Genomic DNA, 25,121 nt, shown 5'->3' on the forward strand with positions numbered 1-25,121 from the left:
ACGGCTCTGAAAGATGATTGCTTTTTTCTGTCTCGTCAGAAGACGTGCTTTGCATACTCCGATTCTAATTTCTTGCTGCCATAAAAATAAAATGAAATCTTCACTTGAGAGTCACCTTGGTTCTTTTGCATGCAAAGAAGCAGAAAAAAACAAGAAGAAGGAGGCCAAACTTCTCTTGAAATAATGCGCTTTTGAATGCACTTTATGCAGAGCTCAACTCGGTAATGAAATCAGAGACCAGTTCTATTTATAGAGCATGCATGCAATTAAAAGGGAAGTGCATGAGAGCTTCCAACTCTAATTGAATATTTAAATAAAAAATTGTGTTATAACACGAACAACTTATACACACAAATAAATCTGTAATATTAATTACAGGAAATATAGCACAATATTATGTAATCTTGTGTTAAAAAACCTTAATTTATTAATTTTTTTCCATTTAATGATCAATTTTCAATTTTCGTTTTGACCACGTAGCATTAAAATTCATAATTTAAATCGCAAGGGCCGATAACTCGGATACTCTCCTTTCGAAGATGAGGTGAACTGTATTGAAGCACGTCCCTTTTTGCTCTACAAAAACCTAATAAGAAACTCTCGACTGTGCAGGTTTTATCAGCCCGCAGCCAGACCACTGTTTTATTTATTTGTTTGTTCTTTTTCTGCAACTTAACCTAGTTTACTCGCAAGTGCAGTCGAGCGCAACCGTAATTAGCCCTTTTGCAGTTGGGTGCAATTTTTTCCTCGTAAATAATTAATCTTTTGTAAGCAAGGCAAAAAGAGAGCGAGCGAGCGAGGCAGCATTGTGTGCAATTGAAAAGACAACAACAAGAAAAGCATTGTTTTGCCGCGCAAGCCTTTGGAGCACGTGTAAGCTAATTCGTGTGAGAGGCTCGGTGGCGCGATGAATCTTTGATGTGCCGTGCCCAGGTAAACAAAGGTTGCGAGTCGATAGTGCCGAGTTTTTAATTCTAATCCGAGCGAGGTACGGCAGTAGTGAAGCAAAGGTTTGTTCTCTTCGCTCAAGCTGTTGACGTTCGTTAGTGGTAAAAGCAATTTTTACTTAACTTGCAGTATTTTAGCTCTACAGAGCGGCACGAACGAGGCTAATGGCTTTTGCACTACTTGCTGTCCTGGAGAACAATAGCGGCTCTTTCTTGAGAGGTGTGTTGCGGATTAGTCTGAGAGATTGAGCACACAGGCAACTTTTGTTGAAACCAGTTACAAAGATAACATTTTTTTATCAAATATTTTGATATTGTTGTTTTCACTGTTATAATTTTTTTTTTTGTAAATAAAAATGGTATATTTTTTAATATATCCCTTGTTGCCCTTGTAAAATATTTACTGCCTCAGTGCATTGCATTTTTGATTAACTGTAAAATAGTCATTCTGATTTATTTCATATTTTTCATCTTTTAATTTTTTAGTTTTATGCCCATACAAAATAAAATTGAAATTAACGTAAAATTTAAGAAGAATTATTAAATTTTGATATTAAAATGTAAAGTTCACAGCCCAATTTGAAGACTTAAAACTCAATCAAATATTGCAAAAACAGAATAGCATGTATATAAAAATACTAATCAAATTTTTTAGCCTTCTTTGTGTAAATTTAATTTTTAACATTAGAAAAGTAATGAACTATCAAAATATTTTATGAACAATTGAGAAGAATCCAATTCTTTCAATATTTTTAATATAGAATAATGTTAAAACGTCATCATTGCTGTGATCTACATTTGCAAAATTTATTTTTCACATTGACATCGGTAATTATTGGAAATTATTTTTTGGATTTTATATCTTTTAGTAGATCCTGAACAATTTAACTAGTTTATTCAGTGATGACGGTTATATATTTGTGTTACATAAATAAATTTTCATTTATTTATTTATTCTCCATTCGATACAGTCATGAGTCATGAATACAGCATAAAAAACTAAACATAAAAATACAGAAAAATCTGAAAATACATTTGAAAGAGACAAATACTGTTAATTAGAGGATGAATTATATCACAATTATGTATTTTTTATATTTATCTTTTCCATTTACTTATATCAGACACACCATTTATTTTGCATGCCAAAAAAATTAGATTAAAATTTTTACGTTTTAAACGTTAAAGTAATCTGCAAAATGAAAATTTAAGAACTCAAAACACTTAAAATAAATAAAAATATTAAATTTTTGACGCTATAAAATATTAATTTAAAAAAAAAAAAAAAAAAAGAATATTATGTGCTTGTAACTGTTTTCTGTTATCTTCTTTTTTTTACGTTGGCGCAATTTCAAAGTGTCCGTAAAATCAAGTTCGCCCGCAACGAAGGTTTCTACACTGCATGTGCTCAAGAGCAGCAGTCGAGCGAGGAGATTTATTCACGAGTGCCATAAATACGAGGCAGGCATTTTGCTGCTACAGAATTGGGCACCTGAAGGCGCGCGCACTTCTTTCTTGTACCGGGAGGCCCCATTTTTCATTTTAAACTGCCGCGAAAGTGCAAAAGTTTACGCCGTTGGATCAGGTGGAATTTATTCCTGCAGCAGCCGCGCGCGGCACCGCTAAGTGCGCCGTTCCCTCTTTTATAATGCACACAGTTTTTTCCCCGCTGAGCGCTCTTGGGCGGCGTTTTTATTGTTATTTCGCTGCTTCATTCAATTTGCAGCCACAGTGGCGTAAATATTGAAAAATGAGAAGCCACAAGAACAAAAAAAATTGATTGGATCGTGAAATTTCATTTCATATTGCCACGCTGCTGGCTGAATTTCACAATCGTTCAGGGTTGCCATTGATTTTCTCAAAACATATAAAGGATATCCAAAAAGTTTATTTAATTTTGAAAATTTTCCTTATTCACTTTTTGGGGATCCACACCCACATTCAGTAACCCCACAAGTTAAAAAAAGCATAAAAAAACTATGCTTTGCTTCTTTTTGTATTAAAAAAAAAAAAAAATACTCAAAGTCTAAGAAATTTATTTAGTTTTCTTAGTGTTGTTAATAATTGTTTAGCTTTTAAATTTGTTAATGGTTTAGCATTCACAATATATGTTTTGGTGATTTGGATCTACTAATAAGAAATAATAGCTGGACTAAATGTACTATAAAATATTTCTTTTTTTAATATTAAACTTATCAACACCTGAGGTATATTTTGCTACTTTTTTCATCTCTAACAGTCTTTCATCGTCAGAATGTCAGATTGAGAGATTATATTATGGGAGGGAAAAAATGAAACCCTTCCGCCCACACTCTGTCTGACAGTGTTTATTTTTTGGATTGGCAGGCGAAATGTAATCAGTGCGAGATTACAATCGATTACCCGCGCGCCGTAAAATGTTTAAGGGATTCTTTTTGTGTCGGCAGGACAGAAAGATGCGCGTGTGTTGTTGCCGACATCGATCCGCGCCAAAATAAATCTGAACCTTTCATAGCGACATAAAGTTGATCTTTCGCCGACAGAGTTGTAAAAAGCGGCAAAGAGAGAGAGAGAGACGTCGACAGAGAGAAAGAAAGAAAAAAGTCGACGAAGGCGAAGAGCTGCCAACTTGTTTTCTCCCTGAGAATCACGCACGTGTGCGTTAATTTCTCACCAGCCTGCCTCTCTCTACCTTTCATTAACTTTTGGCAGTAAAAGATTAGTTGGAAATTCGCCGGAACTTATCTCTCGCAAGTGAAATTTGCGTTACAAATGGCTGATGAATATTTTACGCCAGGTTATGGATGGCGAAAGTTGGTGGCCGTTCCGGATCAATATAGTATAGTGAAGGGGATTTGATGAATTTGCGAGTTCGGCAGTCGTAAAATGTTTGATTTTGGGCGCAATTTCCCCGGAGTGGGCGAAACAGTGGAAAAAGAGTCATAAAAAGTAGCCTGCGAGCGAAAACAGAGAGCGGCCGAGAGTGCGAATGTTTGTGTCATTTTTTCGCGCGCTCACAAGTGACTAAAATAGCTCTGGATGCGTCCAAGCGCGAGAACAATAAAAGCCAAATTTATCCGTTGCTCGGTGCGAGAGGGTGAAAAAGCTCAATGTCAGGAAATCTGACTCTTCTGTCATCCAATACAGTTCTGAAAATTGCTCTTTATGGGTGCTCATAGTGTGCATTCTTTTTAATTTTAATGCTGTAATATTATGTGACATAGTTTTTAACATAATTATTTTCATGTGTAATGTCTTCTATTTAAAATTTCTTTATATTATTATATTTTTGTTTATATAATATTATACAGCTAAATTTATTTATGTATTAAAAAAATGATGTAATATAATTAAAATAAACAAAATTCGTTTTTTTTTTTTAAATTAGACACTTTTTATATTAACAATAAAAAAAGGTTTATAAAACTGCTGGCAGCAAAATATAAAAAATTATGTCGTGCCAAATAATATAAAATTAATTCTGTTAGCTGGATTCAAATTTATTAATTAATTTGATTTATAAATTTGCACGAAATCAATATTAGACATTTCTAAACCAAATTAAGTAACTGCCTCAAAAATAGCAATGATTATATATTGTTCTATTTCAGTTTGCTTATGCTCAGCCGTGTTCAGCTATAACTATACATAATTCCATAGAATGCATACAAAAACATCATTGCTGCATTTATTCGTATTCAAAAGTAATTATGGAGTATACAACATTTATACTAATTATACTGCAATTTCCAGCACAACAGTCACAATTTTGATAATGATGTGAAAGTGCACAGGTTTTGATGATTTTTTGATAAAAAAAAACCTAAAATACCTGGAATATCAATTTGTAACATTTTCACTCTTGAATACTCAGACTATTCCACTGATAACACAGGGGACCCCTAATAACAAGACACACAATTTACTTTTAGTTTATTTATTTATTTATTAATTTTTTATAGTTTTTTCTTTTTTTTCCTTTTTTAGTAGAGTTGAAGTGAATATATATTTCTTTTTTCCAGAATATGAAATTTTGTGACCCGGTCCTTTGAGACCTCACTTCACCTGTTGGTCTTAATACTGTGATGTGACGTGAGAAATAAAAACAACTTGAAATGTGTCAAACTGAGCACAAAACAAACGCGTATTTTTTTTGCAAATTTACTTATATACATAAAGTCTGCGCTTTATTTATTTTATAATGAGGTCTTATTTCTAAATAATCTAAATTAATATCCGACTATTTAAAGGGATTCACCCCTTTTTGCATGCAGAGTCTAGTTGAAAAAAAATGGGTTCGGCGTGCTGTAGGCCGCGATCAGATAAAGCGGGAAAATAATGCCACAATCAGAAAATGAAACGTCCCAGCTCCGCGGCCGGGAAGCTGCGTGTATGTTTTGCGTCGGAAAGAATAGGCGAGGGTCGGGAAAAGAGAAAGCTGCCAAGGAGCGCGAGTAAATACGCGTCCCTCCCTTTTTCTCTTTTTGCGTGCAGCAGCTGCCCTGCTTTCGGTCAGCAGGGCCGACCCGGCATTGTTGTTTCTGCAACTGCACGCGATCCTCCGACGAGAGTGAGTTAAGTTTTCTCTCTCGGAGGCCGACGGACAGATGGATGGATACTTTTTGCCCACGGTGCCATTATATGTGCTTAACCAACATTGTTCTCCGCGTTTATTCAAGAGCACACACAATGCACCAAGGTGTGCAAATATATAACTGGATGCTGCAGGTTCAAGGCGTGGGCTTTTATATAAACAAAACGCGACTCTCGCGAACGAAGAAAAGGCAGCGAACGAGAGGCGCCAGGTGCAACCTTAGTCTGATATAATTTATCGTTATCTGCCTTTTTGGGACGGATCTCTCGCTTGCTCTTGTTTCATGCATTATTCAAGAGAACGGCCCGAATAATATGGAAATGTGCAACAAGCACGTGAACCAAAATACATGCGGATGTACGAAAATTCGCCGGCAACAAAATCGCTCTTTAGAAGAAGTGAATTCTAATAAGTTATTGCTTCAGATATGTCAAAGCGAAATAAATGTTATAAAACGTTAGAAAAGAAGAAAAATAACAACCCAAAGGAATTCAAAACATTTTTATGAAACATTAATTGAATTATTAATAATTTTTGAAAATATGATATCATCTTTGTAATTGAATTTAACTGATTCTTATTGTATTTAAATATAAATTGATTTAAAAAAATGCAGTAAATTATATAAAAATTATTAAATGATACCAAAATGTCATTATTATTTGGAAATAGTTATTTAGATTTTCATTAAATAAAATTATGACACAATCAGATTACACAACATTTTTGTAGTGTGTGTGCCTTGACTCAAAAATTTTATTCATCTCGAAAATTTGTTGCGCAAAGATTGGACAAAAAAATCAAATATGAAAACATTTTGCCATTTTACAATAGTTAGATTATATTATTTATATTATACATTTTTGTTAATGAATCAAATTCGGTCAGTTACATTTACTTAACAACAAATTTTAAATTTTTGTTAACACAATTATTAATTGAATATAAAATTATGCGGGAAAAAAAATGCTTTCATTAAGAATTGAAGCAGTTTTGCTCTTACTTAGAAAGTTGCTCTCACTTTGTCACTGAAACTTTCATTTAATCGAATTTTGCGAGTTCTGTGCAAATGACGTTGAATAAATTAGCAAGTTGAGATGTGCTGGGAGCGCATTCATTGTCGCGTCGCGAATAATTCTGCGCCGAAAGCACCGATGTCACACTTTTATCTCTCGCGTGATTGTGTCAGCTGATACTGTCATTTGACGTTTCCTCTCTCCCGACTGCTGTGTTTAATTCAAACAAAGCAAACACCCGCCCGCCCGCCCGCTCGCTCGCTTGTTCTCTCGCGCACCCTCTCCGCCATTTGGCGCGGGCAAATAATTTTGCCAAACATTCATCATGAAGAAGTGGCCCAGGGCCATTTTCAGAGGTCGCTCTCGCTAAATCAAACTGAGCTCTCTCCTCTCGTCTGCGACATTTGACTCGTTATTGTTATTGTTATCACTTAGCCCCGAGCTACGTGTCCTAGACTAGAATATAATGAGAATGAATTTCATCTTGTTTGCTCCTGTTACGCGCAAGTTTCATGTACTGGAAGACAAAAGACAAGCCTGGAATAAGAAAATTCGCGAAACTTTTGTATTTATTTTTATTACATCCAAACCTAGAAATAAATACATACAATATTATTAAATAGCAAACAAATATATTATAATAGAAAACATAAAATATGGACAAAGAAAATGACAAAAAAATTAAAGCTAACATTCTTTTTGTGTAAGCGTAAGTTTATAATTTTTTCAAGAGTGAGTATTAAAAAATATCAAGGAAAGTTAACAATTATTTTCTATTTTCAATCATGAAAACGATTACTTTGAACATTTAAAAGAAATTTTGAATTGAAAAAGGGAATTTTATATTAATCAAACTTCTTTCTATGCTTAAACAATAATTATGTAGAATTCAATTAAACGATGACTTCAGATGGCCTTTGATTGGCTCAGAATAAATATAAATCAAATTGTAGTCATTTAATAATGCTTTCAGTAGTATTGATAAATATATTTAAAGCAAGTAAAACGAGTTCATCATTTTTTCCCCTTAAGAAATAACAACAGTAAAATTAAATCCATCGTCAAATATAAAGCCCCTGTAGATCTATAAGGTATGCGACTAGCTGAACAGACGTGCGCAGCAAGTTGCCGAACCGTCTTTTCTCAATCATTACCATAAAACTGTTTACTTGGACCTCGTTCATTTATTTTCCTCTCTTTTTGAATGAATTTAAAAGAAGTTGAAGCTTCTTGAAACGTAAAATTTCACTTCACTGCGCAAACACTGTGAGGACAATCGATTTTTGCGAAATGACCTTTTCAAAAATTAAAATTTCATTAGGGAGCTTTTGTGTGCCAAGTGACAATTCTCCTTCTTCTTTATCATCCAGCCGAGCGTGACGGTGAAATTATGTTTCTCTTTTTCCACTCGCAGTAATAATTTTCTCCACCCGAGTTCGCCAACATTCCGCACACTTTTTTTTTCAATTCCCAACTTTCTCTCTTTTTTCTTGCAGCGGGCGAGAGAAAATCAATTTCAAAAGGATCATTTTGGGTTGTCATTTGAGAAGGCAAAAGTATTTTTTTTTTCATCGCTGCTCCTCCGCAGGTGCTTTCGCCTGTTTTTGACAAATAAAATTGATCTGCCGCATGGAAATGTGCGGGGCTTTAATTTGGCGGCGACAAGCAGAATTCGCTCACTGAGCGCAGGCACCGAGCAAAATGGCGAGGATTAATTTCGGCGGCAGCTCGATACTTGTGTGAGCGAGCGAAATTTCCATCAGAGCCTCCTCATCCGCCTTTTAGCCGTGCTCGCGGTCATTTATCAAAATTACGGGTGTCATATTCGTCTGATGCATTTTTTTTTTTTTGCTCAGCGGATGCGGCCCAAAAGTGTGTTGGATCGATTGGACTGGGAAGAAATGAGACTCCTCGATTTTTTAAAAAGTCAACGTAAATTTGAACTTGATCTAAATTAAAAGGAAGATGCTCTATTTGAAATTCATATTTGCAGTTATCAATTAATTTGATAAATTACGTTTGAAGTTGGATGTAGTCTTTAAAGTTAAATAACTTAAACTAAACAACTTGAATAAATAAGAATTTTTCTTCATTGCTTGCTGCTTGATGGATAGGTTTATCAATACACTTGTTCAAAAAAGAATTTTTTCTATTTTTTATAAGGCGGGGTTGCAAATGTTAAATTATGTGAAATGATTAAACCAAAATTAATTGAAAAGAAGGAAATGATCATTTTAAATTTCTTTTCTCGATCCTGTGAAGCAAAAGAAAAAATGTGATTTTTTTATTACACATAACTTTCCAGTGGTGCAATCTCAAATGCTAATATATTTGTTTTACCTTAAGCATTTTACTGAACAAAAAATTATGGAATATTTGAATATTTTATTATGTTTTAAATTACTAAATTAGACATGAAAATGATTGAATATTATAATTCTTATTTAAAATTATCATCCTCCTGCTGTGACCTAAATTAAAAAGCAAAGCATACATTTCACTTGATTACTGAAAAAAGCGTGTATCGCTTGAAAAGCTTGTCTGGTGAGCCTGAAATTAAACGCAGCTCCTGCTAAAACTAACAAAATGTTTTGTTTTTCTTTACTTTTGCCCAATCAAAACAATGATGTGGATTTTATCCCTGGGCGAAACGTAACGATTGGTGGGCGCGCGAGTCAATAAATTAATCGTTTTTAATCCCTTTTACCAGCAGCAGTGCCGCTTAACAGGGGACCTGATGGGAATTTACCTATGACAAGCAACGACCGCAGTTTATGCGGGGCCATTATTTCACCGCCTAATCCGCTTGATTGAAAATCAAACGCCGCCTCCCTGCTGATTTTCAAAACATGTCGTCTGTGTTTTTTGTTCCATTTCCGAGAGCCAATAATTGAAGCGAGACGCACTCTGAATTTTCCAATATACGCAGCTGTAGTTTATTTGCGTTTAATTTACGACGTCTTTATTATTCTGCGCCATCGGAAATTCGAAACCACCTCTCAACTTTCACCACAAGGACAATGGAAATTCAATACAAGAGCTGTTATCAATTTCCAATTTCGCATATATATTACGCTGCGTGGGAGTTGTATTATTACATCGCCCGGTGCATCATTAATTTTTTATGGAATTCATTTGCAATTCAGTTGCGGTCCTGTCGGCTGAATAATTTATCGATGAGTGATCATTCAAACGGAAAAAGCATAGATTAACATGTCCATCCAGTTTGGATATTTTGTATAATTCCATTTTCCGATTGGTTGCACACCTTAAAAAAAAACGTATTTATATGGTTTTGTTTTAAAACCAGCTGCAAGGATAGCGAGCTCATTAGGCAAATGAATTATGGTGGATGTGCGGCAAATATTTGAAGGATATGGAGCATAAAATCCGTCTCCCGTTTTTCCGCCGGCGCATTTCACAGGCGAAGAATTAGTCACAGCCGAACAACCGCGCCGCACACCCGATAATGACAGTCTGTTTACCGAGGAGTGCATGCGTCTGAATGGGTTCTAGGCAGGAACTGGAATATACGTCTACGGCAGACATCAAACACTCATCTGCATTTAGGGCATGTTTGTCTCCGTGTGGGATTGCGACGTACAAAGACGTCCATTAAAATTTAATCACTTCAGGCAGCCGTCACGTCTGTCGGGCTAAAAGCAGTCGAGCTACTCTGCAGGGACATTATTTAGCCTGAGAGTGAGAGATTGATTTCATTAATAGTAAAGTTGGGATTCAATTACATTAACGCCTTTTTCAAATTAATTAGCTTCTGCTACTTACATTACATGTATGTAGATGACAAATTTTAAAGATATCATCAAGAAGAAATCAAAATTTGCTTGTAATAATTTGCATTTTTGGTGCAAAATTTGTATTGGTCAATACCTCAAATTAGTTCCTAGAAATTATTATTCTTTTGGGACGTTTTAAGGAGTTAAAAGACTTTAATTTTTTATTAGAAACATTATCACCTTTACTGAAACCAATGAAGGGATATTTTTTATTGCAATAATTATAATTTGAGTCAATTATTGATGAAATTACAAGTTATTTTGTAAAGTAAAAAATTTTATCAGAGGACCCATAAATACTTTTTAATTCATTTTAATTCTTTTCAACTAGCGTGTAATTAATGCAAGATTATAAATATACATTTCAAATTGGAAGAACCGTGGAAGGAATAAATTTACGTCACTCCCATTTTTTTTTTATTAAATATTTATGAACCAACTTATTCCATTACGGCGCAGTTGAAATAAAGTTATGCAGTTAAAAAATAGATGACTTCTCTATCTTCATACTGCAAACCGGAAAACTAGTCCATTAAAGGCAGCACCGCTCTGGTGGGAAATTTAAAAGTGCGCAATAAAATGTAAATGGAGCTCCTTACAAACATTCCACAGTTGGCGCTGAGGCCTTATTGCGCGGCCATAATTTCTCGGGCGTTTTATTGCCACCGCGCTCGTGCGGTTCTGCCACATGCGGGATTAGCAATTACAATAATCATCGTCGAGATTACATAGCCGACGGCAATTTGATTGTCAGCAACTTGTGTAATATCGTGTAAGCCCCCGAGATTATCGTCCCTCAAGCGCTCCCGAATCAATTCGAGGCAATAAAGCAAACGACTCTTCCTTGTTTACATCCGTCGCGCCTTAATGAGAAGACCAGTGACGTTCGCAAAGTCAAACAAAGCCCTCGCGAGCAGCGCTCAGGGTATTAAATTTTTTTCAAGTGTTGAATTCCGGGAAATCTTCTGGTCCATTGGGGAAGGAATTTTTCATATACTTCTTCCCCCTCATGTACTTAAGGGAATGTTCATTCAACTAGGGTATGCTTTACTTGAGATTCATAAGGAATGTTTATAATTTAAATATTTAAATTAAAATCCATTTCATTAGAAATGTCAGTTATTGAACAATTTTCAAAATTAATAAGAATTTTTAGGAGTAGGTTCTACACATTTTCTCTCTTTCACAAAAGTGAAAAATGGTAAAATCTTACAATTATATAATAATAATTTGATTATTTTTAGTCAATAATCAATAATTCAAGAGATTGTTTTTTCCACATTCGCATACAGAAAAGTAGCAAGAGATAAATTTTCACATGAATCAGCATTTGCGCCGTTCGGCCCAATCTCTGCCGCTCTCTATAAATGCTGACCCATTATTCCGGTTCGCTGAACTGACACAGGAGAAAACTTTTCTTTGAGAAGCAGAGAGACTCTCATCTCTGCAAAACCACAAATCCGTTCGTATCTTCGGCACCGTGATTATCATTATTATAGATCAATATCAGTCTTGACGGAGAGATTGAAAGAGAGAAGAAAAGAGCCCCGGCAGGACCCAATACATCTTTCCGAAAGGACAGAACGTAAAAAAAAAACAGACTGTCAGATGAATATTCATTCGAGGAGGAAAAGTCGCCTTTCGACAAAGAGAAAATTTTTTGCGCAAAATTGGCACTTTTTATATTGATGCATGTCGAAGTCAAACTTTTCCCCTAACCATACCGCTTGATTGGGGGTAATGTTTGTCTTTGTGAAAGTTCGACTGGCAGATTGATTTTGCCATCCATTCTCATTAGCATTTGGCAATCTCTCTTTCGTGCGAATCGATTTGTTAAAGCACTTGGAGCGTAATTAAGACCCGCATTCCCTGCAAACTCTCGGTGCAAAACTAATACGGGTGAGCTCCGAAATCCAACGCATCACCTCTCAGCTAATTCTGCCTGCCATTACGAAGTAGACTTACTTGTTGGCAACTTCTTGTCTCCAGTGCCAGGGGAATCCATCCCCGCGATTAATCTCAGACCCCATTACGTGCAATTAGCAAGTATTACGCAGTCGACGCGCAACAATGAGAGGCATTACATTGTTGTGTGTGTTTTTAAGTGCTCGCACTTGTCTGCTAATAACAATTTGCTGGCGTGTTTCGTCGACAGTTGAATGGTCGGCGCCTTTTGTGCAGCCGCCGGCGTAACACAATCCGAGAGCTGAAGCAACGCGAAAGAGGCGGCAATTGTGTCTAGCAGGAAATTGCGTTGGGCTTCATTTTTGACAATGCAAGAGGAACACGACAATCCCTTTAACAGAAATTGTTCTTTAACATAATGCAAAGTTTCGGAAATAAATTTATTTATTAAAAATAATAACATAACAATGTTCCAATTTTTATTTACTATATTTATTATTTTTTTATGTATTTATTTATTTATATATTTATTTATTTTAATCATTTATTTTATATTTTCTATTAAATATTTTATTCACTATGTATTTAAAATTTTTATATTTTTTATATAAATTTTTAGGATTAACTGAGCCGTGTAATTGTATTTTGTGACATATAAACATAATAAATGTTACAAACTAAAAAAAAAATCATAGAAATACAGTCAAACATCAGCAATAAAATATTTTTTATTAATCAAGAAAATTACTTTAGAGAAGTATAGTTTGCTATAAAATTTAATTATAAAATAATAAATCTTTTTTAAGAAAATCACAAGACAAGGAAGAGTCAAAACTCAATCACAACTCTCGCTTTATACAATTGATTATGAAAAATGAGGGAAAAGTGAATTTTCAATTTAAAATTTTACTTCTCCGGTTAAGGAATTTGATGTAAAACTAATACCCAGCGGTCAGCAGTTAGCAATTAACTTTATAAAAAAATTGAAAACATTATGATTGTGGAAAAACGTGTTTTACTTTCGTGAATATCAAAATTAGAAAAAAAAATTTAGAAAATAATAAGAGAACTTTTTAAAATTCACAAATTTGCAACAAATAGCTTCAAATCAAAGTGAAATTTTAAAATTCTGTTTGCACTCATTCTTCAGATATTATTTTCCTGGCACAATTACGTTCCAATTGCAGCTATGTACTGTGGAGGCGGTCAGATTTTGCGAAAATTCTTATAAGTTATTACATTCCAGCCAAATTTCATCAACTTCACTTGCACGTGCACAAATCTCATTATATTCCCCGTCCCATGCATGCAGAAACGAAGTTAGTTCAGACTTATTAGCCACTTCAATTGCTCTCTATGTTGCAGACAAAGCTGTCGAGTGGGTGTGCTGGACGAGAACTCGCTGTCTTTGACCGGAAGCGACGGTGGTGCCAGCGTGGTGTAGACACACATACAAAAGTACGTGAGAAGGCAGCCCACACCACAATCAGAAACGTCCAGCAGCAACAAACACGCACGCAACACATGGGTGTTTTTTTAATTTATTCACTTCGAGAACGAATCAAGGGACAAGCTCAAAATTTTACAAGAAAATTTACTAACACCAGTTTTGATTGGCACAACTTAAAAAAAAATACGCGTCGTATTTCAAGATAAAGAAGAATTATTAAAAAATTGTATAACGCTCTTTTCTCATTGATTGTGTATAAGGCATCGACGATAAGACGTTGCTCTTCATAGATGTGTATAAAAATATCAAAAAACGAGAGATTTTAATGTTCACAAATTTATGAAAAAATATTTAAAATGTTAAATCGTAAAAAACGAGCCGTTCGGACCGATCGGGGACCTCTTGAAAATAATGCGGTGTGTCAAGGCGTGATATTTAAGGCCGCGGTTTTAGTACAAAGTTAGAACGCTCGCTAATTTGTTGACGAAAAGCATGCGGGAGGTGTTTGTGTTTTGAAACACGTAGGCAACCCTGTGGGTCCCCGATTCGCCGATGCGCCGCTTTATTTGTTACTTTGAAAACTAAATAGGGGATGTGTCTGCATGTCTCTGTAGCGGAGAGAGCCGTAAACTAATCCACTAAAATAGACGCCCTCTCGGGCTTTGTTTCTTCTCTTGTTAGAGGGAGAGAGAAAGACGCCGCTTTCCGATTAATTTGCGAGTGCAATTTCCTGATTGCGCCATCTGACGAGAAAACGCGCAAAACATTCACACAGACACTTTGGCACGCGACTTGGGCTTCTTGTTAGTGTCGCCTTTCTGAAATATTGAATCATTGGATAATCAGGAACGTGGGGAGAAGATTACTGAAAGCGGATTTAGACCCTTTGGGACGGGGATTTTTCGCCGGCGTTCCACCGCCTGCCAAATTTATATGTACATGTATAAAAGAGGACACGTGTGCATGCATGAGGAAAACATTCACGACGTCTATATTCATATGGGCAGCTCGCATCGCCAGATCAGCTCGATAGTTTTCTACTTAGGTGTCTACTCAAGTGCGTAGGGAAAAGTGCACCAAGAGCGAAAGAGAATCGCCACTTTTCTCGCGTCGCCGGACCACAATTGACTCTACAAAAAAGTCCGCAGAACCCCCAAAAAAGATAGAATGTTTTTTTACCGTTGGCAGAAATAAGTTTTTTTTTATTAAATCCAATCTTCTGCAAATAAGTTTGTTAATTTGTTCTTCTATTTTTCTTTTACATGCTACTGTTACAAACTTAAATTATTTTTAGTGTGCTTCTCTTATCACATTGTTCAACTAAACGAATAGTAGGGACCAAAATAAAATTTCCCTGGTTAGATTTTGACCCTGGAAATGAAATTTTTGAATATTTCCTACAGATTTTAAATATTCTGGAATTTATTTTAGGCAATAGAATCAAGTCTTAATTGTTTTTTAAATATAATTTTTGTTATGTAAGGCTGCAATTTTGTTACTTTTCTTCTTTAGTATTTTTCTTTGGCTTCTCCGCCTTATATTTTTCTGTTTTTTTTTCTGCTGATGGCAGCACAAACAATAAAAACGAGGGTTTTGTGAGACCTTTAATATTTTAGTGCCGGCCCGACGCACGAGCTTAAACCGCGCGCAAATGAATGCTCACTCTCTCTTTATAATTAAATAATTCGGCGGTGCGTGTGACGTGATAAACAATTATTCGGTTTAATTTAGAGCGTTCCCTCTTTTGGAGAAGGACGCCCCTTTCTTGTTTCGCAACGCTTCATTTGAATGTATACCCAAGGCACCGCGCATTTTTCTTTCTCCTTCCTCAAAACACGGTGCGTCGCGTCATCAGCCGAGAGTGAGGGTTGTGCGTCTTTGTTCTCCAGAAGAAAACGCGAGTATAGCGAGTGAGTGTACACAAGAAAGGCAAGTTAATGAGCAAGAATTGTTGTGACATCGCTACGGCGCGCGAGCACGCCTGATGATGAATTAGCGGTGCGTGCTGGAAATAAATCACCCACTCACTTCCCTCGGCAAGTCCATTTTCTTTTAATCTCGACGAGTGCGATCGGCAAAAATCTTTTCCCCAGGCGCCACGTGCGGGAATAAGCATTAAAACTCGCGCCTGCCAACCAAAATTGCGCTGTCAATAAAAAACTTTTCCATTCCCCCTCCCTTTTTTTGCACTCCACCCTGAGGTGAGAGAGCTCATTAAAAGGAAATAAATAAGTTTTCCTTCGACCGTGGCTTTCTGAATAAGGGTGGATATTTTAATAAAGGGAATAAAAGATGGAGGTGACGCCCGAGTGCCGATTAAAATCGTGGAAAGTTTCGAAAGGGTGCCAATTGTTTCCGATTCTGAGAATTTCCCTTTCATCTATTCACTGTGAATAACCGATAACTTTCAATTCAAGTGGAAAAAAGTGCTTTTGAGAATACGCTCTGGTGATAACAATTTTTTGCAAAAAATAATGATTTTATCAGGCAAATTTATTAAAACAATGTGAATTAAATTCATCTGTTTTGATACGGAATGTTTTGGATACAGTCGCAGGTAATACAAGTAATACAAGGTTAGACAATTTTATGCAACCTGCAAATGACGTACTACTTTTAAATTTCAGTGAAAAACTAAACATAAAATAATATCTAAAACTTAAAATTCAGGCAAATATTTAATGAATTTAAAAAAAAAGATTGATTGAAATTTTTAATAAAAAATTTCTCAAATTCCTAATGAGAAATTGCTATTAAAATAGTAAACAGTTGAAAGCCAGTTTAATTTCCTTGCTCAGAGCGAAATTCTACACTCTCAGTGTGTAGCTTCATGACTCTTCGATTAACAACAAACAATAAAGCTTGGTGCCGACGATGAGCACACCCTTGACCAACTACTTTTCCACGCTGCAATATTATTAACAATTACAATTCTCGTTATGCGGCGTGCAACTGAACGCTGTTGGCTGCCGCTGCTGTTGAGAGGTAATTTATTTTTAATTTGTCCATTTTGCCGTTGTCCGGCGCAACAAAAGCAGCAGCATATTGTGTGCCGGTGGCTGTGTGGCGCCTGCACAACAGAATTGCATTCAATTACCGTCTCTGCTCTAATTGTGAGGCGCAATTCAATTTTGATGGATTCATGGTAGCTAGAGGTCGATTCTGGCAGCGCGGTCGCACTCGATCGTCCCTATTTTAGCGACAAAAATTATGAGCTAATTGAAATATTTGTTTTTGGTGAATTGGAATTTTTTTTAAAAAATTGATTTTTGCCAAGCAAAATTTAAAGTTTATTTTCGTTTCAGTACAATTTCGTGTCTTCTTGGTTTTCATTTGAAGACACTTTCATTTTAAAACTCCAATGAAAATAATAATTTTTCAGTACCCATTCTGAAATAATTTTGTTACAATTAAGTCCCAGGAAGTCTATAAAAAAAACTGTAATTTGAGCAAGCTGTTCATTTATTATTTGATTTTTACGTTTTTTTTTTTAAGTTGATTGTCAGAATACTTTGAATTTTTCGAGAAACCAAATTTTTATTTCATTTCACGCCATTGTTTAATTCAATTTAAATAAATTAAAAGTTTTTATGAATTTGTTATATGATTTTGATCAATTTAATTGAATACAGTGTAAACACTGCCAGACATTTTAGTCCAATTTGCCACTCCGCTTACGTTTTATTGGTGCGAATTTTAACAAACACAAACGAGCAAGAGCCATCACTGTTTATCTCTGATGTGCTCCATGGTTAACGCGCTAAATTGGAATGCCGGTGGATGGACGTACTGCGCCCACAAACCATTATTATTCTCCCGCCGCTCACATTTTTGGTCATAATATTATCGCCTACGTGCAGCCGCTTCTGATTCTGTCCGTCTTTCTCTGACCGCCATGTTTTTGCCTTTCACATATCGTTCCGCAAAAAAGTAGCGCAGCGTTTGAATGAGAAGAAATTTATGTTCACTCCATAGTGAATGAGGAGTGAATGTGTGAATTGAAAGAAGAAAAAAAAACTCTTTCCAACGAGAGCGACACTTTGATTAAGTACGTGTGTAAGTGTCAAAACTCTACTGTTTGTATAAAAAAGACGAAGTTTCGAACGCACTTTCTCTTCTCTCGACATACATATATTCTGTACATTTACGTTTAGGTGACGGAAATTCACTCGCTCACGAGACGAGGAATGAAAACGGGCGAATATTCACGATGTCGCATGAGTCAAAGGCAGCCAAAAACACATTACATACACACATAATCAAAAGTAACACACAAAAAACGAAGAAAAGCGCACGAAGAGATAAAATCGAACAGTTAAACCGCGTAAATAAGCAGAGTTGAAATTTAAAACGAGCAAACCCAACGAGAGAGACTGACACAATTAATATACCGCGAGGATCTTAAAGCAAGCTGTAAAATCGACGATTAAAAAAAACTATAGACAAACCGAGATATACAACAAACAGGAAGGGATGTATAAAGAAAAACAATGCTTATTTGCTCTGCTTTTGGCTCATTTGGTTGTGCTCACTGTGATTTTGTACTTTTAGATGCTAACGAGGGTAATAAATGAGTGGTGCGTGTCCAAAACTACTTCAAGCTAGGACATAATTAATTAAGTCATTAAATACACGTTACAACGGGGAACACGTTTGCGGCTTTTCCTATACATATACAAAAAAAGAAGAAGAATCACAACACAAAAATTGGAAAATTGGATTTAGCCGCAAACGACCCCACTTAAATTTAAAATTAAAATATACAAAATAAGATTCATTGTTATACTTTAATGTTTATAACTGTTTGATGTTACGTGAAAATATAAACAAATCGCGATTGTGTAAAACGACATAAAGAAAAAAAATATTCGCTGTTGTACTAACTCACACTTTCACATACACTCACAAATACACACAAAAGAACCATTTAAACAGAGAAATAAGGTGGACCATGACGTGTTGTACGAAGTTTGAAATTTATTATTATATTTCATGAAGGATAATAAATTACCAATAAATAATACACTATCACATGCATTGATTTTTGCTCCAATAAATAAAAGTACTAATCTAAAGCGCAGCAACATCGCAGTCTTTCATTTCTCCTCTGCCTCTCTTTCTGTGTATAATAAATAATAATGTGACACGCCAACGAAATTTCCTCTCCCGAAGAGCAGCATAAAAAGAGTAATGTTGTATTAGACACCTGCGACCTCATTTCCCACTGATCCGTCCTGCTTTGTTCCTCTTTTAATCTTGTGAAACTTTTTTCCGCAACGCAAAACAGGGGCGTAAAAATATCAACAAAGAGGTCATTATTTATTAAAAGGGCTTTACCTGTAATAATGCGACTAATGCGCTCGTATCTCTTGCCTAATTATGAGCCGATCCACCTCTCTCTTTGTCATCTGGGGCCACGTTATTTAATTCCAGCCTTGTTAGCGTGTATGGAAAATAATGCGTCGAGTTGCTCCTTTGTGGCAAGGCAGTTTAACTCGGTGTGTAATTCAATTAGGAGCTCCTGCTCTTTCACATCAAGCTCGCCAGCACTTAAAATTAAACTTGCTCTCACAAAAAAACAAATTCTCAGCAGGCCCAGTATATTACAGCTAGTATTTTTTCAATAAATTTATTTATTCCATAAAAAAATCAAATATGGAAAAACACATGTGATAATATTATTTAATACCTCCTTATAATTATCAGATTTACAAACATGTATTTTTTTCAGATATTTTTTTCCCCTTTTTTCAGATGAATTTTTATGCATGCAATTCATTGCGCACGTGTGAACCGACGACATGAAAATAATATAATTTATAAGTCTTCAAACGTTTAGAAAAAGATCAAGATTTAATTTTCGTAACATTATAAATAAAAAAATATTTTAAACAAGTTTATATAAATTATGTTTAAATTATAAGACAAAGTATCAAAGATTTGCCTGACAGTTTTCACGGCTCATGAATAATTTGCAAAGTGTTGACCACAAGTTTATGGTTCCTCGCGACAGTAATATAAGCCACACCCACAATAAAAAAGAGCAATTGAAGCTCACTTCATCACCTGAGACTTCCGGCTATAGGCAACGAAAGAAGAAAACACGCAAAAAGGCACGACAGTCGCTTGACTTTGAAATAAATAAAAAATCAACAAAACAAGTAGTCGAATTTCGCTCCACTTTATAAATTGTAATTATCAGAGTGTTAAAAAAATATGCGGTAAAAAGTTTTGGTTTCAATAAAAATTTCAAAAATATTTCAATTTTCCGTTTTATTTTTGATTTCATTATTAATATTGGAAGATAATTTTGAGTGAGAAAATTACTACAAGGAACTTTGTTTTTAACTTTCACCCTTTCACCTAAATGATAAGGTACATACAGAAATAATTATAATTGTGGATTATCACCAACTTTCTCTAATATGGACGAATCGGAGAAGGACTCTAGAAGTGAAAAGTCGACACAAGGGCGCGAAATTCATTGGCAGCCGATCGCTGCATTTTATTAGGGGCGAGGAAACTCGCGTAGGTTGGCGGGGGAGCCAACCGACGCTATAAATCTCGCAACGACGGAATCTGTTGCATGCGAAGGTAGGCAACTGAGGAAGCGTACAAACGCCGAAAATCGAACTTTCCTCCGCACAGCCGTGGCCTTTCTTTTTTTTTTATTCATCCCAGGATTTAGCACAGGGAGGAGGACGATCTACTGGTAAAAAATTTAATCTTTGTTAACACGTAGCCCCATGTGCACCGCAAACCCAATCTGTTATTTTCTTGTATTTTTTCTTTGCTTACTTTTACCCCATTTGTTTCGCGACGGCTGCAATAATGAATCTGTCAATGAAACGTGCAGCTGAGCGAAAAAGTGGAATAAACCAATAAGGCAGTGAATTATTGCAGCCGTTCGTCAAAGAGACGTGTAACGTTCTCGATTTGGTACATGAGAAAAGAGGAGACGAGAGTGACGCAGCCAACATTGAAATTTCAATTTAATGCAACTCGAAGACGCAGGGAGGATCTGCCGTTCATATTTACGCGATGGAAGGGGATTTTCAAAGAGGGGAAACTCGCTTTTTCGAAAGAAAAATGAGAAAATTTGGTAATATTCTGTTATAAATTCTGTTGTAAAAAACGATTTATTAAAAACAAAAAAACTCCAACCAGAATTTGAGCACATATTTGTTTAGCATTGTGATAGTTTTACTGCCAAAATTAAATTGATTTCCACATTTCTTAAAAAAAAAAAACTCGTTATAACTTACAATTAGAGCAACATTCATATTAAAATAGACGGAAGCATCGTCTGCGTTTAAAAAACTTTAATTTTTAAAACCCGTTATACTACAATTAATTATTTAACATTTTGCCAACAATGTCTCTCGTTAGGTTGGCGATTTATTTTTTGCATATACATTTGTTAAATTGATTTAGGCACAGAATTGTTCTTATTAATTACTGCTATTTTTCTTTTTTCTATTAATTTGATTTCAATACGTGTGTGAAGCAGAAATTTTATAATATTTTTTAAAAATTTTCCTACAGATACTAACGTGATCAACGCCTGTGAGAGATATATCTCGCTTAAATGGTCACAAACAGTCACAAATTGACCATTTTTGTTGCAAGGTTGAGTACTTTTATGATTTTAAATTCTTCTTCAACATACTATTATAATTTAAAAAGAAAAATAACACAGTATGATTAAAGTCTTACTATAAAAAGGGTGAACCCAAGTTGCGAAATGTGTGATGTGAGCGAAGTGAAGGTGGGGGCGCGCACCTCGTCAGCTCGAACGCACACATCATATACACTACTTTTGAGATCGATGTCGAGAGAACTCCATCGTGTTCAGTTCCAGTTGACCGAACTGCACCTCTATTACGGCCGGGGCGCCGAATTCGTTCGCACCCTCTAATTCGACTGGATGGCGACGTGATCAACTAATTTGGCGCTGCCAGCCTCAGCCCTATTTACCGGCCGGGCATGATTGGCATGCTGAAAAACGAGCCAGCCTTATATTTTCCTTCTTTCGCATTCGCCGTATCACTCGCAGCCCGCAGCGAAATTCGCCTTTATTTGCACTTGCAATTGGCTCCAGTGTGAGATCGCTTTTGGTTTTCCTCCGTCTGCTGCTTTTTTATGGATTTTCTTTTTAATAACACGTCGACGGATCAAGTTTTAAAAGGATGGATTTGGCGGTGGCTTTGCGGGCGTGTGTGGTGCGAACCTTTTGATCGTGTCGGGCAAAAAGAGGATCTGTGCGATGCTATCAGCATTCTTGATCCGAGTTTGCTTCGTTTTCTGGAGCGAGGTGTGATACCCTCGGCAGATGCGTTGCGGATACAAATTGATTAGAAGTGAAACGTAACGGCTTCCAGGGGATTACAAACGTATATACGTTTTCCATTTGTATGAATCAATTATAAATTTACAAGGTAATAATAAATTCAATATATTTTATGAAAGGTTTTTTTTTTCATTAATAATTTATTCTTGAATGATCAGCAACAGAATCTGTTGTAGAATACAAATTAACTATTTTAGTTATTTTTTATAGTTGGAGCTGATTGAATTTTAAATTGAAAAATATATCATCTTTAGTAAAGCGCTAATCATGATGTACATTTAATAAATATTTATGCAACATTAAATAATGCAGTTTTTAAATTTTTTTATAATGAAAAAATAAACATGATGGTGTTTAGATAAAAGTGAATATTCTCTTAGAAACAATTGAATTATTTTTACTAAAATACTAAATTGTAGATATTTAAAAAAAAAAAATTATGTAAATTTTATTATTAATTTAGTAATTGCCTTCTGATACAATCAATAAAGACACTTTGCAACTAAATTTTGTTTTCATAATGAATCAATAATACTTCAAGGTACTGTTATGATTAATGATTATTAATCGCAATTAAATAATAGCCAGTAACAGTCAGAACATGACAATTTAAATGTTAAAAAAACCTCACAATAAAAAAAAACTTAAATAATGAAAAAATTGAAATAGATTTGTCGGAATTCAACTCTTCTATGGGTGAAAGGCAAAATCTACCAAATAAATTTTTCTTGGTAAATTCATTGCAAATCCCTGGGCGCAAATTTTTGTGTGGCGCCGAAAAAACCGACCGTGCTTGCGATAATGATAAAAACAAAATACATCTGCATAAAAATAAACAAAAATCCATTCGGGCCGCACAAAGGCAAAGCTGCCAGCACATGAGCAATTATTTAAATGAGTCTGTACGGACACACCAAAATGTGATTTCGGAAACATTTCCACTTGCGCAGTGGTGGCGAGAAACACGCGCGCCTCTTTTTACCATTTTTTCCCTGATATGAAGAGTTAAAAAGCAGACCGCGTTCTCGTCCGAGTTCTTTTGAGGATTAAATTGAGCGGAATAAAAACGCAGTTTGATGCGGAAACGACCGACGGACAGCACAATAGTCGACAATCAAGATATTAGTCGCCATTTTGGTGTTGTTTTGTGTCTCTGATTGCGTGCAATTGACTTTTACCTTGAAAGCGATTTACTGTTAGGATTTTCTGAATGCCCACAATTTGGGAATCTGTTAACTAGAATCTGTTGTGTTCATTCTTGGCATTCATGGAAATATTTTAAATTTAATACTCTCTGGTGATTAAATTCATTTTACTCTCTGATATTAAAAAAAAAAATCAATTCCAAAATCCAATTAATAAATCTCATTAGATTTAACTCCAGCAAGTCAAATAATTTAGTAATGAGGAAAATTTTAGGAGAAAAAAATGGCATAAATTTGAAGTCTCTGGTGCAATCTGACCAGTTGCCAATTTCCAACCATTCCGCTCACCTTGCAAGAAGTGAGTTGTCTTCTGAAGAGAGAGTGAAAAGAATAGAGCGACATGCTTTATCTTTTTGTGTGTCACTACCAAGTAACCATTCAAGAGGAGAATTTAGAAAACTCGTGCTTTTCCAGTCGAGCGATTTCTTTCTGCCGAGGAAAAGCTCACAGCTTGCGCAGAAACCCATTCATTTTTGCAAAGTTGAACAATTCATCAAGTGAGAGCAACGGCTGCACTCGCTGCACTCGTAGAAGTGCATTTCCATTTTATTTTCCATCCCTGGAGTGCAACTTGGGATCAAATATAGGGAAGCCTTTATTGGTCGCAAAATATACGAGTCAGAAGATATTATGCAACAATCAGAAACTTGAGAATTCATCTGTGTCCAAAATTTCTAATTTTAAAAAAAAATGCACTTTAAACATTGTATTTTATGTAGCCGTTGACTGAAATGAAATATTATAAATCAATATTTGTAAATTGTAATTTTTTATATGACACCCCATTTTTATATCAAATATTAATCTTAGTTTGCTTAGAAATTAATATAAACGGTTCATAAATTTCAATTTTTCGCTTTTAAAAAGTCGCATTTTTTAGATAAGAAATCATGATTTCTTGTATTTGGATCTCTGATTATGATACTTTTTCTAAAGTTCGTATTTTCTAACAATTAAATTTTTGATCAATAACTATCACACCAAAAATGTGCAGCCTGCTGGGTTTTCATGTGATGAAGTGCCGGCGTCAATGTCCATTAAAAGTGACTGCGAGTAAATTGCAGCTGACACACCGTGCATATCGCATAAATTGCAGTTTGCACGTGTCAAAGAATCAAATCACATGTTCTCTCGGCGTGCACACGCGCGACTTAACTGCCGATTTATGACTGCTGGTCTCGCTCTCTGTATAAATATTTTCCGCAGCGCACACCAGATTTGTACGTGATGTACTCACTTTTTTACGGGATTAATATCTGTGCAGAGCTGCTGTTACTTTTTAATGCGGAATCTCTCGTCGCGAAACAGCGGGCACACGTGACGTAGTTTGACGTGCCATGAAAAATCCATCGTCGATCCATTGTTTAGCCGTGTAAGAACGTAACAAAACTCACTATCCTATCAGAATTTTATTTAAGCGGTTAATTTATTTTTCATTTTTTTTTGTCATTACACACTAAATATTTTTTGAATATAATTAATTAGGTACATATTATCACATATTATCGCATATTATTATACCTCCTGCTCACTCGCATGTTTCTAACGGAAGCAATCTTTTATTATTGCAAAAAACATTATTTTCTTTCGTAAAAATATTGTGCGCCTTCTTCTTTTTATTTACTCCCCTTTTTTAATATGAATGAAGGAAGAGCCGGAAAATGTTAACTTTCCACCTGAAGAAGCTTTCCGTCTTGAATAAAAAAATACAGTAAAACACAACTTTTATATTTTCCGTCTCTGCTTTATTCTTTTTACAGGTGAGCGACGTGCATTTCAATTTCTGCCAGACACGTCGTGACAAGTTGGCGTCGCGCACCGGTTGCCCATATCACTCTGGGTGTGTAATAATCTCGCAGGAAGGTCTGGCGGACGGTT

At 35.4% G+C, this 25,121-nt stretch overlaps 1 protein-coding gene across 4 annotated transcripts in view; it reads left to right on the top strand.

Moving 5' to 3' along the window:
* LOC132194078 (KH domain-containing, RNA-binding, signal transduction-associated protein 2-like) overlaps positions 1-18,764 on the top strand; it is a 114,283-nt gene extending 95,519 nt beyond the window's left edge. For all 4 annotated transcript variants that reach the window (XM_059615185.1, XM_059615269.1, XM_059615432.1 and 1 more), the window contains one exon: positions 13,604-18,764. In XM_059615185.1, the coding sequence (XP_059471168.1) occupies positions 13,604-13,682 (79 nt within the window). In that variant the 3' untranslated portion in view covers positions 13,683-18,764. The remainder of the gene's footprint in view (positions 1-13,603) is intronic.
* The last annotated feature ends 6,357 nt before the right edge of the window (positions 18,765-25,121 follow it).

Source organism: Neocloeon triangulifer, unplaced genomic scaffold (assembly GCF_031216515.1).
Source record: "Neocloeon triangulifer isolate White Clay Creek 2 clone unplaced genomic scaffold, ASM3121651v1 ptg000001l, whole genome shotgun sequence".
Lineage (NCBI taxonomy): Eukaryota > Metazoa > Arthropoda > Insecta > Ephemeroptera > Baetidae > Neocloeon > Neocloeon triangulifer.